The 16,208-nt window shown below is 53.3% G+C and overlaps 1 protein-coding gene across 1 annotated transcript; it reads left to right on the top strand.

Annotated features, from left to right (window-relative positions):
• The first annotated feature begins 2,094 nt into the window (after positions 1–2,094).
• LOC115914273 (nuclear receptor ROR-beta-like) lies at positions 2,095–7,715 on the top strand. Its single transcript, XM_030966709.1, has 8 exons — positions 2,095–2,207; positions 2,525–2,938; positions 3,768–3,889; positions 4,136–4,268; positions 5,338–5,445; positions 6,183–6,293; positions 6,910–7,022; positions 7,554–7,715. The coding sequence occupies exons 1-8, from the start codon at positions 2,195–2,197 to the stop codon at positions 7,713–7,715; spliced, it is 1,176 nt and encodes a 391-aa protein (XP_030822569.1). The 5' UTR covers positions 2,095–2,194.
• Positions 7,716–16,208: the final 8,493 nt, after the last annotated feature.

Below are 16,208 nucleotides of genomic sequence, written 5' to 3'. Positions count from 1 at the left end.
CAGCGGGATCCGGGGAATTGGGGGTGTTTTGGTCATGGGAGCTGGAGGTGGTTTGGGGGTGACCACGAGTGGCCCTCCTGGTGCCTCCGTGCCCCTGCGAAAGGCGCTGCGGTGTTGGTGCAGCTGCGGGGGATGTGAGGATGCCCGGGACATCCCTGCCCTGCCCACCGCGGGGAAACCAGCTCTGCTCAGGCTCAGAACCACGGCAGGGGCGTGGGCAGAGGATGTGGGGAGGGGCAGGGATGGGATGTGACTCCCCCGAGTCGGGGGACAACACACAGCCCTGGGAGAAGCCCAGCTCAGCAGCCTGGGGGAGGAGGGGTAACCCCAAAACCAGCCGGTGCATGTGGGGCACTGGGTTAATCAGTGAGTCAAAGGATGCAGGAGGGATCTGTTCCTCCACTTACACCTGGAATGGGACTGAATCCTTCCCCAGAGCTGGGGAGAGCAAACCTGCCCCGGGGGATACAGCGGTGGCATCCCTGGGGGTACCAAGGGCATCCCTGGGGTATTGAGCACCCCTGAGGGTACCAATAGCATCCCTGGGACACTGAACATCCCTCAAGGTACTGATGGCTCCCCTGAGGGACAGACAGTATCCCTAGGAGGGACCAATGAGCATCCCTGGGGGACCGATGGCATTCTTGGGGTACCAAGAGCATCCCTGGGGTATTGAGCATCCCTGGGGGTACCAACAGCAATTCTGGGGGTACTGATGGCATCCCTGGGGGTACCAAGGGCATCCCTGGGGTATTGAGCACCCCTGGTGGTACCGATGGCTCCTCTGAGGGACAGGGAGCATCCCCAGGAGGGACCAAGGCCATCCCTGGGGGACTGAGCATCCCTGAGGGGCCGATGGCACCTCGGCTGCCCCTCTGCCCAGTGAGGCCTCAGTGCCCCATCCCAGCCTCCCCCAAGCATTAAGAGACCCCAGGACCCTGCCAGGTACAGGTGGCACTGGCCAGGCACCGGGACTGTCACTCACAGAGGTGGCCCTACAGAGCACATCTCTCCAGCAGAGCCGCCCATGGCTCCCAGGGAGAGGAGAGGCAGAAGGGAATTACCCGAGCGGGGATTTGCACAGGCCCAGGAGATTGGAAACAGCCATAATCTGGCCCTGGGGGTTATTTTGGCGCGGCGGTGCCTGCCCAGCACCCTCGAGAGCGCCAGCCCGGCCGGGGCTGCGGGGGCTGCAGCGGGGATTAGAGGGTGCAGAGATGCCGGGAGGCACGTACAGCCCCGGGGGTGCCGAGCGTCCCCCCCGCGGGGCGGGAGGGCAGAGCCGGCCCAGATCTGGGGCAGCTGGAAAATGAGGAGGACGAAGCCTATTAGCAGCTCAGTGCCAGCGAAGCAGAAGCGGGGAGGGAAGCGGATTTGTGGGGGGAAGGGGCCGGGACCTTGAGCTGGGGGTGGCTATGTCGGCTATATCGGTGCTGGGTTCAAAGGAGCTGCTGGGGGGGCACGGGGGGGGCAGACCTTCTGCTTGGGCCAGACCTCCAGCAGCAGAGCATCTGCAGGAATGGGGATGGTCCCTGTGCGGAGGCTGTCCCTGTCCTGGTGCACACATGGGTTGGAAAATAAGGGGAATGATTCCAAAACAGGGTCCCGGGCAGAAATCCAAGGGCTTTCCTACCCTGGCTCTTGCTGCTGGGGGATGGGGACCCACCCCGCCCTGTGTGAACCGTTTAGGGACCTCTCTGAGGTGTAAGAACCCTTGTGGGGTCTGTGGGGAGGGCTGAGCTGTCCAGCTCTGGGTCCGTCTCTCGTGCCTCAGTTTCCCCAGGTGCTGAGCCAGCCCGCAGCCATCGCCCTCCTCCCTCTCAGCAGTGACCATCATTAACCCCGCGGTTTCCCCCCTTTCCCCATCCACCGCAGCACAAATCGAGGTGATCCCGTGCAAGATCTGCGGAGACAAATCCTCAGGGATCCACTACGGTGTCATCACCTGCGAAGGCTGCAAGGTGAGTCGGGGGAGGCGGGCAGCGGGCAGGGGGCGGCCCTGGCTTCCAGCCGGCCGCTTTCCCAACCCCTCCCATCCCATCCCATCCCATCCCATCCCGGGCAGGGTTTCTTTCGGAGGAGCCAGCAGAACAATGCCAGCTACTCGTGCTCCCGGCAAAGGAACTGCCTGATCGACCGCACCAACCGCAACCGCTGCCAGCACTGCCGCCTGCAGAAATGCCTGGCACTGGGCATGTCCCGCGACGGTGAGTCCTGCCCCGGGTCCCCAGGGGTCACCTGCTCCTCCTCGGAGCGAGTCAGGCGCTCAGGATGGAGCTGCTCCCCCCGCAGGGCCGGCGCGGTGCGAGGAGGGTTTGGGAAGCAAGAATTGCTTTTGTGGGAAAATCGAAACTGGTTCTGTTTGGTTTGACCCAGGGTTGGTCTGGGATGGGGAGGGGGCATCCGGAGGGGTCCCAGCCCCCAGAGCAGGCACTCCCGGGGAGCCGGGGCGTTTCCCGGGGCAGCGGCTTTGCCCTGGGGGGTGAAGCTGCCCTGACGCCGCCGCCTCTCCCCCCCGGGGCAGCGGTGAAGTTCGGCCGCATGTCCAAGAAGCAGCGGGACAGCCTCTACGCCGAGGTGCAGAAGCACCAGCAGAGCCAGGAGCAGAGCGGCGGCGCCAAGGACGAGCCCGAGCCCCTGAGCCGCGTCTACACCACGAGTGTCAGCAGCGGCCTCTCGGACCTGGATGACATCTCCACGCTGTCCGACGGGCTCCTCTTTGACTTCCCCCTGACCCCTGATGGCAGCAGCACCTACTACAACCTGGACCTGCTGGCCTCGGCCCAGCCCTCGCCCGACCAGTCCAGCCTGGACGTGGCTGATGCCACGCTCATCAAGCAGGAATCTCTGTACGAGCTGATGCTGGAGCCGGCGCTGCTGGCACACGGGGCGCTGGAGGGCGCCCAGCTGCCCCCTGACATCTCTGTCCTGGAGATTGGTGAGTGCCAGGGCGGTGCAGGGCAAGTGTGTGGCCACGAGGATGAGTCAGTGAGTCAAAGGATGCAGGAGGGATCCATCCCTCCACTTACACTTGGAATGGGAGTGAGTCCTTCCCCAGAGCCAAACCTGCCCCGGGGGATACAGTGATGGCATCCCTGGGGGTACCAAGGGCATCCCTGGGGTGCATCCCTGCTGCCACCCCAGCACCTTGCAGGACACACCCAGCCCTGGGGACACACACCTGGTCTAGGGGCAGGTGTCCTTGCCCATGGCAGGGGGTTGGAATGAGATTTAAGATGAATAAGTGAATGGGATTTAAGCTTCCAACCCAAACCATTCTGAGCATCCCTGGAATACTGAGCATCCCTGGGGCTACCAATAGCATCTCTGAGACATTGAGCACCTCTGGGGGTACCAATAGCACCTCTGGGGGTACCAATAGCATCCCTGAGACACTGAGCACCTCTGGGGGTACCAATAGCATCCCTGGGGGTACCAGTAGCATCCCTGGGGGTACTAGTAGCATCCCTAGGGTATTGAGCATCCCTGGGGATAACAGTAGCATCCCTGGGGATACCCACAGCATCCCTGGGGATGAGCCCAGCCTCAGTTCCTGGAGCAGCCCCAAGGCTTCCTGTGGAGCTCAGCACACCCAAGGTCTGTGGCACATCCCTTGCTTACTTTAGGCTCAGCCCCTGCTGCCCCATCTGTCCTCACACCCTGTGAGAGCCCCACCACCCCTCCAGCCCTCAGCCCCAGCAGCCCCAGAGCCAGGGCAGGGCTGGGGGGCCCAGGTCTCACCTCCTGCTGTCCCCCCTCCCCTGCAGACCGAGTGGCCCAGAACGTGGTGAAGTCCCACCTGGAGACGTGCCAGTACACAACGGAGGAGCTCAAGCGCCTGGCCTGGAGCCTCTACTCCCCCGAGGAGGTCCGTGCCCTGCAGAGCAAGGTGAGTGCCACTGCGACAGCCCCCAGCACAGCCACTGGCCCCTGGGGCTGTGCTGGGTGAAGAGGGGTCAGTGCTTGGGAGCTGCCCAGAGGGGGAGTTTGCTGTGACAGCTCACAGCCCAGGTGTCCCAATGCCACCATCCCCATGGGGATGGCACAGCACTGGGGTCTCGTCCCTGCCCTGGGAGGTGACAGAGCTGGGGTGCTGAGGTGCCAGCACACCCTGAGAGTGTCCCCTGTGGCACAGAGCTGCGAGGCCATGTGGCAGCAGTGCTCGCTGCAGATCTCCAACGCCATCCAGTACGTGGTGGAGTTCGCCAAGCGCATCGACGGCTTCATGGAGCTCTGCCAGAACGACCAGATCATCCTCCTGAAAGCCGGTAAGGGGGGAGCCCCACCACCCCCCTGCCACCCCCTGAGTGTCCCCACTGTCCCCTGCCACCCCCTGCGTGTCCCCACTGTCCCCTGCCACCCCCACCCCTCTCCTGAGCAGCAGCCGTGGGGCCAGAAGCAAATCCCATCTCTTCTCTTGGCTGGTGCTTTCCTTTTTGGGGTTCCCCCCCCCCCAGCTGCCCCAGTTCTCCCAGTGCTGGGGGAGCAGGTGCTGGGCTGGCAGGAGCTGCAGGTCACGTCCAAGGGTGATGGTGAAGGGGGGCACGTGGGGAGTGCCTGCCTCGGGCAGAGGCTTTTCTCCATGGCCGCCCTCATCCAAATGTCACCCAGAAACTGGGATGGAAACGAGAACAGAAGGTTTTCCTCTGGGAGAAGGGGTGCCAAACTCAAACAGGAGCAGGGAGGATTGAGAGAAAAGGATCGGTCTCTTCTCCCAGCAAGAGACTGGGGAGAGGAGGATGATGGCAGCGCACACCCACGTCCCCCACCCTTCCATCTGCCCAAGCTGGCAATGCCGTGCCCAGGCCAGGGAGCTGAATGTGCAAAATCCCCAAAACACTGGGAAAACCTCAGAGTTTCTCATCTGTCAGAGCTGGGGAGCTGAGATTAGCCCCCTGCCCTGGGGACACGTGCCAGCGGGGTGCTGTACCCCAAAGCCAGAGCTGGCTGTGCCTGAAGCGCTGGAGTTTAACTCATTCTTTCATTTCTTCCTTCCATTTTCTTTTTATTTATTTTGTTTTCACCCTTTCCTCTCTCTCGGTGCTCCACCACGACCTCGGTCTCTCTGTGCCTGGCTGCCAATGACTGGATAATATTTCCCTTTGGTGAAATATTGTGGTCACAATTGGACACCTAAAAAAAACCCAACCAATCCCAAAACCCAAACTGGATTTGTTGAAATACCCATCCTGCTCTTGGGAATGAACAATCTGGACCTCAAACGTGCACTGGGGGCTTTCCTCTTTCTTACATTTGGTCCTGGGGTGATGGAAACCCCCTGACCTTCCCCACCCTGCCCTGCCCTGCCCTCGTCTGCGCTCTCTCTGCCTACATCAGGTTGCCTCGAGGTGCTCCTGATCCGCATGATCCGCGCCTTCAACCCCCTGAACAACACCGTGCTCTTCGAGGGCAAGTTTGGTGGCATGCAGATGTTCAAATCTCTCGGTAAGGGCTCCTGCTGCCCCTCCCTTGGGGCTCTCCTTCTTCTCCTCCTTTCTCCTTCTTCCTTCTCCTCCTTCCATCTCCTCCTTCCATCTCCTCCTTTCTCCTCCTTCTTTCTCCTCCTTCTTTCTCCTCCTTCTTTCTCCTTCTTTCACCTTCTTTCTTTCCCTTCTTGCTTTCCCTTCCTTCCTTCCTTCCTTCCTTCCTTCCTTCCTTCCTTCCTTCCTTCCTTCCTTCCTTCCTTCCTTCCTTCCTTCCTTCCTTCCTTCCTTCCTTCCTTCCTTCCTTCCTTCCTTCCTTCCTTCCTTCCTTCCTTCCTTCCTTCCTTCCTTCCTTCCTTCCTTCCTTCCTTCCTTCCTTCCTTCCTTCCTTCCTTCCTTCCTTCCTTCCTTCCTTCCTTCCTTCCTTCCTTCCTTCCTTCCTTCCTTCCTTCCCTCCCTCCCTCCCTCCTTCCCTCCTTCCTCTTTCCTTTCCTTTCTCTGTCTTTCGCCTTCTTACTTTCTCCTTCTTCTCCTCCTCTTCCTCCCCCTATCCTCTGTTTTCCCTGTCCCTCTCCTCTCCCTCTGGAACCCAGACAAGGCTGGAATTTGCCAGGTGAGTGCCCAGGACTCCTCTCCATCCATCTCCTCTCCCAAAACCTTTCCAAGCTCCGGGTGCCACTGGGCTCTGCTGCTGGGTGGGCAGAGCAGTGACAGTGACAGTGACAGTGACAGTGACGTGTCCCTGCTGTCCCCTCTCAGGCTGTGACGACCTCATCGGCGCTGTGTTCGAGCTGGGCAGGACCCTGTGCCGCCTGCAGCTGTCGGACGAGGAGCTCGCCCTCTTCACTGCTGCTGTCCTGCTCTCCCCAGGTACTGGGGGCCCCCACGTCCTGTGGGGAGAGCTGAGCCCATAAACCTCCCTTGGTGGATGATTTCAGTTATTCCTGGGAAAGGAACTTGGGGGGAAAATGCATCTGAAGGTGGGGAAAATGCATCTGTCATTCCTTGGTGGGAAGAGGAACCATGTCACCCGTGGTGGGTGGGGAGCTGAGAGAGGAGCCAAGTGTCCCCAAAACCATCCTGGAGAGCAGGAAGGGTTAAAAGAGGCAGGGATCACTGCCCAGTGCCTGCGAGAGACCCTGTGGTGGCTCTGGCCCTGTGGTTGTGGGAAATGGATTAGCCTCTAATAGTGATTGTGTTCTAATAGTTAGCTTCTAATTGTGATAGCATGATTTATAGCATATATTATATGTTATAAGTTAAACATATATTATATTTAAAACCTATATTATTGTATTATATTGTATGACATTATATTGTATGACATGATATGATATGATATGATATGATATGATATGATATTATACATCTATGATATTGACTAAAAATAAAATAAAATTTCTTAAAACACCTCTCCATTGCCCCATCTCTAAGTCAGAAAAGAACCTCATCCATAAGTGCTCACCCTGTCCTTCCTCTCCCTCAGACCGCCCGTGGCTGACTGAGTCCAAGAAGGTGCAGAAGCTCCAGGACAAGATCTACGTGGCCCTGCAGCACGAGATCCAGAAGAAACACTCCGCTGAGGACAAGCTCTCGAAGGTAGGGGCACAGCAAACCCAGCCAGGGGAGCAGGGGGTGTCTGAGCTGGGGGATGTGGCTGGGCCAGAGCTCATGAGCCACACACATTTTGGAAAGAGAGACCCCAAACCTGTCAGAGGAGGAGAAGAATTTTTCCTTCCAAGGGTTGTGAATCTCCCTTGTGGTGCAGGCAGAGCTGCTGAACCTGGCAGTGCACCAGGAAATTGTTTTTTTTAGGAAAAAGAGCCATTTTGGGAATGCTTTGACCTGCACAGAGCTGGGGTGGGGAGGAGCCCACACTGTGGAAAGATGAGGGTTTGGGGGAGGCCAGGTTGCTGCCAGGCTGTCCAAAGGTGGGCAGTCTGCTGGTGCCCCAGTGCCAAGTTTGATCCCCAAACCCATCCCCTGTGCCCAGGGAAGGGGGAACAGCAGTGCAGGGGGCACCAAGTGGTCCCCAAACCCCCCTGCTTGTCCCCAAGGGAGGGGGAACAGCAGCATCAGGGCCACCACACCCAGCATCCCAGGGGTCACCAGCTCCTTCTCTCGCTGCAGTTGGTTTCCAAGCTGCCCTTGATGAAGACCATTTGCAACCTGCACTTGGACAAGCTGGAATTTTTCCGTCTCCTGCACCCGGAGACTGCCATGAACTTCCCCCCCCTCTACAAGGAGGTTTTCAACTCTGAGCTTCAGTACAGCGACCCCCGGGAGAGCTAAGGCCAGGAGCCAGCGGCCCCCTTGGAGTTCCCCAAAATTTGGAGACAAACTGCACTTCAGAGGTTTGGGGCAATTTATTTAAATCAAGTAATCAAAGGCAAGAGAACCCGCGGGGAGGCTGCGGTGCCTCCCTGGCCCCGTCTCCTCGCTGTGGATTGCAATAGCTCTTGAATGTAAAGCACCTTGAAGGAAAAAGCAAACAGACTTTGCCATACCAGTGAAATGAATGTGAAATCTCTGCTTGGGAGAGGAGATGCTCCTGGCAGTGGCGAGGGACAGGCTGCTCCTGGTGACACGGGAGGAGGGAGTGCCCTTCCCGCTGTCCCGGCTGCACTCTCCACCTCCCATTTTTATTTCTTTGTTTTTTTTAATTATTATTTTTATTTTATTGTGGTTTTTTTAACCCGAACATCAGGCATGGGATAAAGAAGGGGCGATGCTGACTCGGCTGGGTCGGGTTGGGGCTGCAGCTGAGGAGAGGGAAGGGACAGAGCCTTTGCTTTATTTCATCTCCCACCGGTGCACCAGGACCCTGGGAGCTTGGCCAGGTCTGGCTGTGGCTGGTGGGGGATCCAGCACAGGATTTTCCTGTGGGAGAAGCTGCTTTGAGGGAAAAGATGCTCAATGCAGCAGGGGAAGAGTTTTGCGGGGTCTCCATGCCCTCCATCACAGCATTTTCCCAAATTCCCAGCCAGCTCCTTTTCCAGCTGGGCGACCACCCGACTTTGTGGAGCTGGTTCAGCAGGTTCACTTGCCTCGTGCCACCTCTGTGCATCCCAAAAGCTTTTCCAGGCCCGTGGGACTTCAGCCAGAGCCCAAATCCTGGCCATCCCACCCCAGAGGCACCCGTGGCACTGGAGGGGCTCCAGGGCTGTCCCTGTCCCCGTGGTGGCCGCAGCAGCAGTTGCTCTCTGGGTGCTGCTGTTGTGTGTAGTTCTCTTATCAATCCCGTTAAAACTGCCCCATGGCTGAGCACCCAGAGCAGGGTTTGTGACCCTTTCTCCATCCCATTCCCAGGGTCCCCTTTCCCACACCACACACAGGAGCCCAGGTGTGGCTGCAGGTTGAGTTGGACCCAGGCTTTCCCCTCAATGAGCTCCCTAGAACTGTTCTTTTGGGAGTTTCTCTTGAATTAGCAGGATTTAGGAGCTTTTTAGGGGGAGAAACTGCCTGTTGGAGCCAAGGGGAAGTGAAAGGTCCTTATTCCCTTTGAGAATAAGGCTGGCTGGAAGGAATGGGGTGTTTGGGACCTGCTGCTCCTTTTGGGAGGCTCAGAAGGGGATGAAGGAAGGATTGGTGGGATGATGCTGTTCTAGGCCACGGCAGCAGGGGATGCTTGAGAGACTCTGTGGCTCTGCAGATGGATTTTTCCATCCCTGCTCCTGCTCCCGCTGCAGCAAATGCCAAAAAACTACAAGGGAAAAACCTGCTCCGAGGCAGCCCCAGCTTCTGCTGACAAAGGGCTAAAACCCCAAGCTCCTTTCCTGCTTTGTGCTGATTCCTCGTGCACCCAACCCCATCCTCGGGCAGCTCGGACCATCCCCGAGCGGGAGCCAAAACCTTTGGATCCACAACTGCACCCTTCAAACCAAACCAGCAGCTTTCCTAGCAACACCTCCTAGGGAAGACCATGGACCAACCTTGACGAGGGAAGACTCTCCCATGGGATTTCTGCTCGGCTCCAAGGCAGAGGGAATTTGGGAGCGCGCTCCTCCCCGGCAGCCGCCGCGTGGCTTTGCTGACCACATCCCACCAGCAAACTCCCATGGCTTTGCTGACCACATCCCAACAGCTTCTGGGAGCAGATTGGAGCCTGCCAGCCTCGGCTCCCTCTCTGTTGGAGCCAGGTCTCTGGGAAAAGGCTGCCAGCCCTCCCACGGCCCCACGCAACGTCCAGTGCCAATGCGCCGCTGCCCAGCGCAGCGTCCACGGCGTGGGGATGTGCCCGGCTCCTCTCCTGCCCTCTCCAAAGCTTGGACAGAAGGAGAAGTCAGTACTGCCTTTTGTGTCCAGAGGGTTGTGCCTTTTTTTTGGTTTTTTTGGAAGCATCATTTCCGACAGCGCCGTTCACTTCCCGGGAAAAGCAGCCCCAGAACGTGACTGAGCTCGGAGGGAACAGCCCGTGGGGGTTTGGGAACGTTTGGGGAAAAAACAGAAATTTAAAAAAAAAAAAAAAAAAAGCACACACCCTTCTTTTTGCCCTCAGTATTCGTCAGCCAACCCAACACACAGCAATGGTGAACGCCACCGAGTTCATTTCATCCGGCAAAGAACCCAGGAAAGCACCTTAAATTGGGAACATCAGAGCCCGTGGGGAGAGATTCTGGATTATTCTGAGCAATAAGAGCCCCCCACCGTGGGAACCTAGGGAAGACTGGAAGTATTAAACACGTGTAACTCGACCTGCCAAACTGCAGGAACCTGCACTTTTCAGTTCTCTTCAGAGGAACCGACTTGATTTGATGATTTTTTGGGAGGGGATAAAGTGATTTGGTGTCGATTCGGTGATTCCTGGCCTGGGGTGGGTGCCACGCTTGGAAAGGGATGGCGAGGGGTGGAAAGGGATGGCAAGGGGTGGAAAGGGATGGCAGCCCCTGCTTGGGGCTCGCTAGGGCTGTGCCAAGGTTCCTCACCCCTGCTGGGCCACCCAGAGCTCGGAGCTCACAGGGAAATGACAAAACTTGGGCAGAAATGCCCAAAAAATGGAGATTTCCCTCTCCCCTGTGGCCAGTGGGGAGGGGGCCCAGGAGCCCTGAGCCCCCCGTGGCTCTGGTTCTCCAGAGATATTGCCATCCCAACATGGGATGTTCCTTTCCAACAGCCCTGGGCCGCCAGCTGTGGCTCCTTTCCAGACCAAGATTAATTTAGTGTTTGTCTGTCTGCTCTGGCAGTGTAGCTGAGTGTCCATTTCCACCCACAGAACCCTCACACTGTGTATAAAGATGGATCAAAAATATATATAATATATATTCTTGTGAATGTTGGTGCAAAAGAGAAAAATATATAAAGTTTTGGTCGGCTTTATGTTATTTTTTATCTCTATGAATGAAAGGAAGAAATGGAAAACCTTTTCTTTCCATTTACCACCCCTCCACACATTACCTACCTGTAGATACCAACAGGTTTTATGGAAATGTTTTACTTTTTAGATTTAGGAAAATGCTTCTGTTCTCATTGAATGTTCTTGTCTTGTAAGATTGTAATTTCTATTTTTTTAAAGAAAAGAAAATAACTAAATAAAATTTCCTCTTTCAGACCAGTCAGCTTAGGAAGGGAGGGCAGGGGAGGGAGAAACGTTTATTTAAGGACAAAAACTGTTGTTGGAATTTTTCATAACATGAAATAAAAAGTAATATAATGTATGGATGACAACCTTTTTACTGAGGTGTGTTCTATAGGTACATAAATGTATATTGCACAAAATTTACAGGAAGAACAATAAAGTCTGTTTCATAAGGTTAAAAAAAATATAAACAGATAATGTTGGAAATAATGATTTTAAATTTTAGGAAAGAGGGAGAGTGGAAGTGAATCCCTCAAAGTGACGGGAAAAGCTTTAATTTCCTCTAGGGGTTAAGAAGCTTGAATTTCCATGGGTTAAAATGCTTTAATTTCTTCCATGAGTTAAAGACTGAGCTGTACCAGAATCCCAGTTTGGTTTGGTTGGAAGGGGCCTCAAATCCCATCCAGTGCCAGCCCTGCCATGGCAGGGACACCTCCCACTGTCCCAGGCTGCTCCAAGCCCTGTCCAGCCTGGCCTTGGGCACTGCCAGGGATCCAGGGGCAGCCCCAGCTGCTCTGGGCACCCTGTGCCAGGGCCTGCCCACCCTGCCAGGGAACAATTCCTGCCCAAGATCCCATCCATCCTGTTTAGGATTTGGACATAAAGGCAAATTTCAGGCACTGGGAGGTGTTCCTGCTTCACTTAATGCACAGCAAAGCTGAGGGACAGGGACTGAACCTGGCAGTGCCAGGGACATATTTTGGGGCAGGAGAGTGGAGACAGGAGGTTTGGGGAGATGGTGCATCTGTGGGGAGGAGTCAAGGACAGCCAAGGAGCATATGGGAGTAATTTTCAAACAGTTCCCAGTCCTAGGATGGAAAGAACACCTCAGATATACCAGGGCATTATACATGGATGTTCACGGATGTCCTGGATTTAACAAGGATGCCAGGCACTAATCTCTGCTCTGGGACAGGGACAGGAGCCCAGCAAGGGCTGGAGCTGGGCCAGGCCTTGGCATGGAGCTCAGGGCAAGGTTCTGCCCCCCGAGGCTGCTGGGCACTGCCCAGGCTCCCCAGGGAATGGTGCCAAGGCTGCCAGAGCTCCAGGAGTGTCTGGACACAGAATTCACAGAATTCACAGAATTCCAGAATCATGGGTTTGGAAGAGACCTCCAAGATCATCAAGTCCAACCCAGCCCCAACAGCTCAACTGAGCCCTGGCACCCAGTGCCACATCCAGGCTTTGTTAAACACACCCAGGGATGGGGACTCCATCACCTCCCCGGGCAGCCATTTCAGAACTTCATCACCCTTTCTGTAAAAACATTTTCCTAATATCCAACCTATATTTTTTTCCTGATATCCAACCTGAATTTCCCTTGGCACAGCTTGAGGCTGTGTGCTCTGGTTCTGTCAGTGCTGCCTGCAGAAAGAGCCCAGCCCCAGCTGAGCACAGGCACCTTTCAGGAGCTGCAGAGAGTGATGAGGGCAGCCCTGAGTCTCCTTTTCTCCAGGCTGAGCACCCCCAGCTCCCTCAGCTGTTCCTCACAGGGTTTGTGTTCCCAGCCCCTCACTGACAGAGCCCTCAGGGGTGCTCAGGGTGGGGGTTTGGGGTGGCTGTGCAGGGACAGGGCTGGATTGATGATCCCTGAGGGTCCCTTCCAGCTCAGGATATTCCAGGACTCTTTGAGTCTCTGCTCTGAGTGCACTCAAGGCAAAGGGACTACTGGATGTGAAGACACATCCTCCTTTCCTTCTGCTTCCCCTGTGATCTCACCTGAGTGTCCATTCCCTGCTGCCCTGCAGATCAGAGCTGGGTCCCCCAGCACACAGCTGAGCAGGCCAGGAGCTGTGGAGAAGGTGGAAATTACAAAAAGAATCCCTGGAGCAGCAGGGTCAGGCAATGCCAGCTCCCAGTGCTGCCCTGGGCCATTCCCAGGGGACAACACAGCTCCTCCTCCTCCTCCTCCTCCTCCTCCTTCCCACCCATCTGGGGCTCAGATATTGCAGGATAAACCCTGGGCAAAGCAGAGCACAGCTTGGGGAGGTGCTGGGAAAGGCCATCACCCACTTTGGGGGCTCCCTGAGGTGTCCAGGGAATATATATACATATAAAAACACAATAGATAATATAATATAATATAATATAATATAATATAATATAATATAATATAATATAATATAATATAATATAATATAATATAATATAATATAGTATATTTAATATCATATATCATATATCATATATAATTATATAATCTATTTTATATTTTATATATGATATATAATGTATAATATATAATAATATATAATATATAATATATAATTTGTAATATATAATATATAATATATAATATATAATATATAATATATAATATATAATATATAATATATAATATATAATATATAATATATAATATATAATATATAATATATATATGTGAGAGATCCATGTGGGAGCTCCAGACCCTTGGATTGCTGCACACTGACATTTTGGCTTTCATTTTAAAAATATTTGTCTTTTTTTTCCTCCCTCAAAAAAAAAAAATCCTATTTCTTTGGTGTATTTCGAGAAAATAAAATAATAAATTAAAGCATGGCTTTAAACAAAAAAAAAAATGTTTAGGGAAAATAGCTCCAAGGGAGAAGCTGGGAATTGCCAAGGAGGCTCCAGAGCTGAAGTCTGGGGTCAGGAGGGACGGGATCTCCCTGTTTTACTGGTCCAGCACTGGATTTACTGGGGCCGAGTGACCTCTGCTGGTTCACACCCAAAATCCTCCCTGCGTGTCGAGCATCCGGGTGGATTTCAGGGCAGCTCAGTGGGGTTTGGGGAAATTTTGGGGCAAGTTTGCACAGGGATGATCCTGACCCGCTCCCTGGAGCTGGCAGTGACAGACAGCACGGCCCCAGCGCCTGGAAATGTCTTTTAAAGTCCAGCTGGGGTTTTACACACCCGAATTAATAGGATTTGCAGAGCTGAGAGCTTGCAGAGGGATCCCTGCTATATTAAGGAGTCTAATGTGGTGAAAAAAAGGACTTAAGGAGCTCTAGAAGTGTTCAGGCTGGAACCAGAAAAAAGAATTAAATAAACAAAAGAAAATTCCTTTTTTAAACCAGGCAGCTTAGGAAGGGAGAGCAGGGGAGGAAGAAATACTAATTTAAGGACAAAACTGTTGTTGGAATTTTTCATTATTAACATTAAACAACACTAAACAAAAATTAATGTAGTGTATGGATGTATGGATGACAATCTTTTTAGTGAGGTGCATGCTCTGGATATATAGATGTATATTGCACAAAATTTACAGGAAGAAAATAAAGTCTGTTTTATGAAGTAAAAAAAAGTAAAAAAAAAAAAAATTAAAAAAGTAAAGTAAAGTAAAAAAGCCCACAAACAATAATGTTAATATTGTTGGGAATAGTGTTTTTAAATTTTAGCAAAGAGTGAGACTGAAGATGAATCTTGAAGGTCTTGAATTGGAAAAATTTTAATTTCTTCTGTGCTCTTGGGACCAAGCTGTACCAGAATCCCAGAATGGTTTGGGTAGGAAGTGTGGAAAACGCCAATCACTTGTTTTTAAAATTTTAAAAGTTTAATAGTAATAAAATGGTCATAAAAATAGTAATGGAATTAGAGTAATAACAATTTGGACAATTTGAATTAGGACAATATGAGACAATAGAAACAAAGAGTTATGGGTGTCTGGGTACCTTTTCTGGGCAGCACAAGCCTGAAAAAGGACACAGATTAACTGAGGATTAACCCTTAAAAACAATAACCTGTTGCATATTCATACACCTCATACATGATGCATAAATTCCATTCAAACACAGGATTCTGTCTGGTCATCGTCAACTTCTTCCTCTGAATCCTAATGGGATCATCATGGCTGAGCAAGGTGGGAAGAAGTTCGTTTCTCCTGATAATGGAGCAATAAATTCTCTTTCTCTGAAAGATTCAGGTGTCCTGTGGCTGCCATCTCACTGCGAGTCCTTTCTTTAAAAAAAGTATCCTACATAGCAAAGTTTCTATTTTAACATTTTCTTATAACCTAAAACTATATTTAACACACTACTTAAGAGAATTAATACAGCATTACTTTCTAACACAACACATATAATATTCATTTTAATATTTGTGAAAAGCCAATCATAAAATATGCATTTTTCACAGGAAGGGACCTTAAAGGTCATCTAACATAACTTTATAACTGAATTTTAAGCTGCTGTGACTTGAATCCTTGAAGGATCTTGAAGAAAGGAGGGTATCAGTGCTGGAAAAGTCTAATAGTAAATCTGAGGGAGAAAGCAGACCATGTTTGATATCTTTATTAATGTCAAATGTTCAGAGAATCCCAGACTGGTTTGGGTTGGGAGGGATCTCAAAGCCCATCCAGTGCCACCCCTGCCATGGCAGGGACACCTCCCACTGTCCCAGGTGCTCCAAGCCCTGTCCAGCCTGGCCTTGGGCACTTCCACTCATCCCAGATCCAGCCCACCAGCTCAGGCCACGGGGAGCTGTGGGGAGAGGGAGGGCTGAGAGCTGCTGTGAGCATCACGTTTTGGAGCCTGCAGCCACGGCTCCATGGACACCGATGGAGGGAGGGTCTCCTCAGGGGAGGGCAGGTGTCACCATGGAGGGAAGCAGCCTCACTGACCTTCTGGGGACTTGCATTTTTACTCTGGAAATGTTTCCTGCCCAGGGCTCGATTCCAAAATCATGAGGAACTCTGGGAAGATCAAGAGGAAGAAAACCAAGCTGGACCACCTGATGGACCGGCTGGTGATTGTGGTGGGTGTGGGACCAACACCTCTGCCCTGCTCCTGGGGTGGCTCTCAGGGCTCCTCATGAGAGGCCTCTTGCTTGGGTGGTGCTGCTTCTCTTCATCTTGCAATATTTGGGGCAAAATGTCTTGAGTTTTACGTGTTCAGAGAATCCCAGAAAGGTTTGGGTTGTGAGATACCTCAAAGCTCACCCAGTTCCACCCCTGCCATGGCAGGGACACCTCCCACTGTCCCAGGCTGCTCCAAGCCCTGCCCAGCCTGGCCTTGGGCACTGCCAGGGATGCAGGGGCAGCCCCAGCTGCTCTGGGCACCCTGTGCCAGGGCCTGCCCACCCTCACAGGGAACAATTCCTGCCCAAGATCCCATCCAGCCCTGCCCTCTGGCAGTGGGAGCCATTCCCTGGCTCCTGTCCCTCCAGGCCTTGTCCCCAGTCCCTGTGCAGCTCTCCTGGAGCCCCTTCAGGCCCTGCAAGGGGCTTGGATC

This window comes from Camarhynchus parvulus, chromosome 28 (assembly GCF_901933205.1).
Source record: "Camarhynchus parvulus chromosome 28, STF_HiC, whole genome shotgun sequence".
NCBI lineage: Eukaryota > Metazoa > Chordata > Aves > Passeriformes > Thraupidae > Camarhynchus > Camarhynchus parvulus.
Note: the sequence above shows the minus strand (reverse complement) of the source record. Positions and strands in the feature narration are given on the sequence as shown.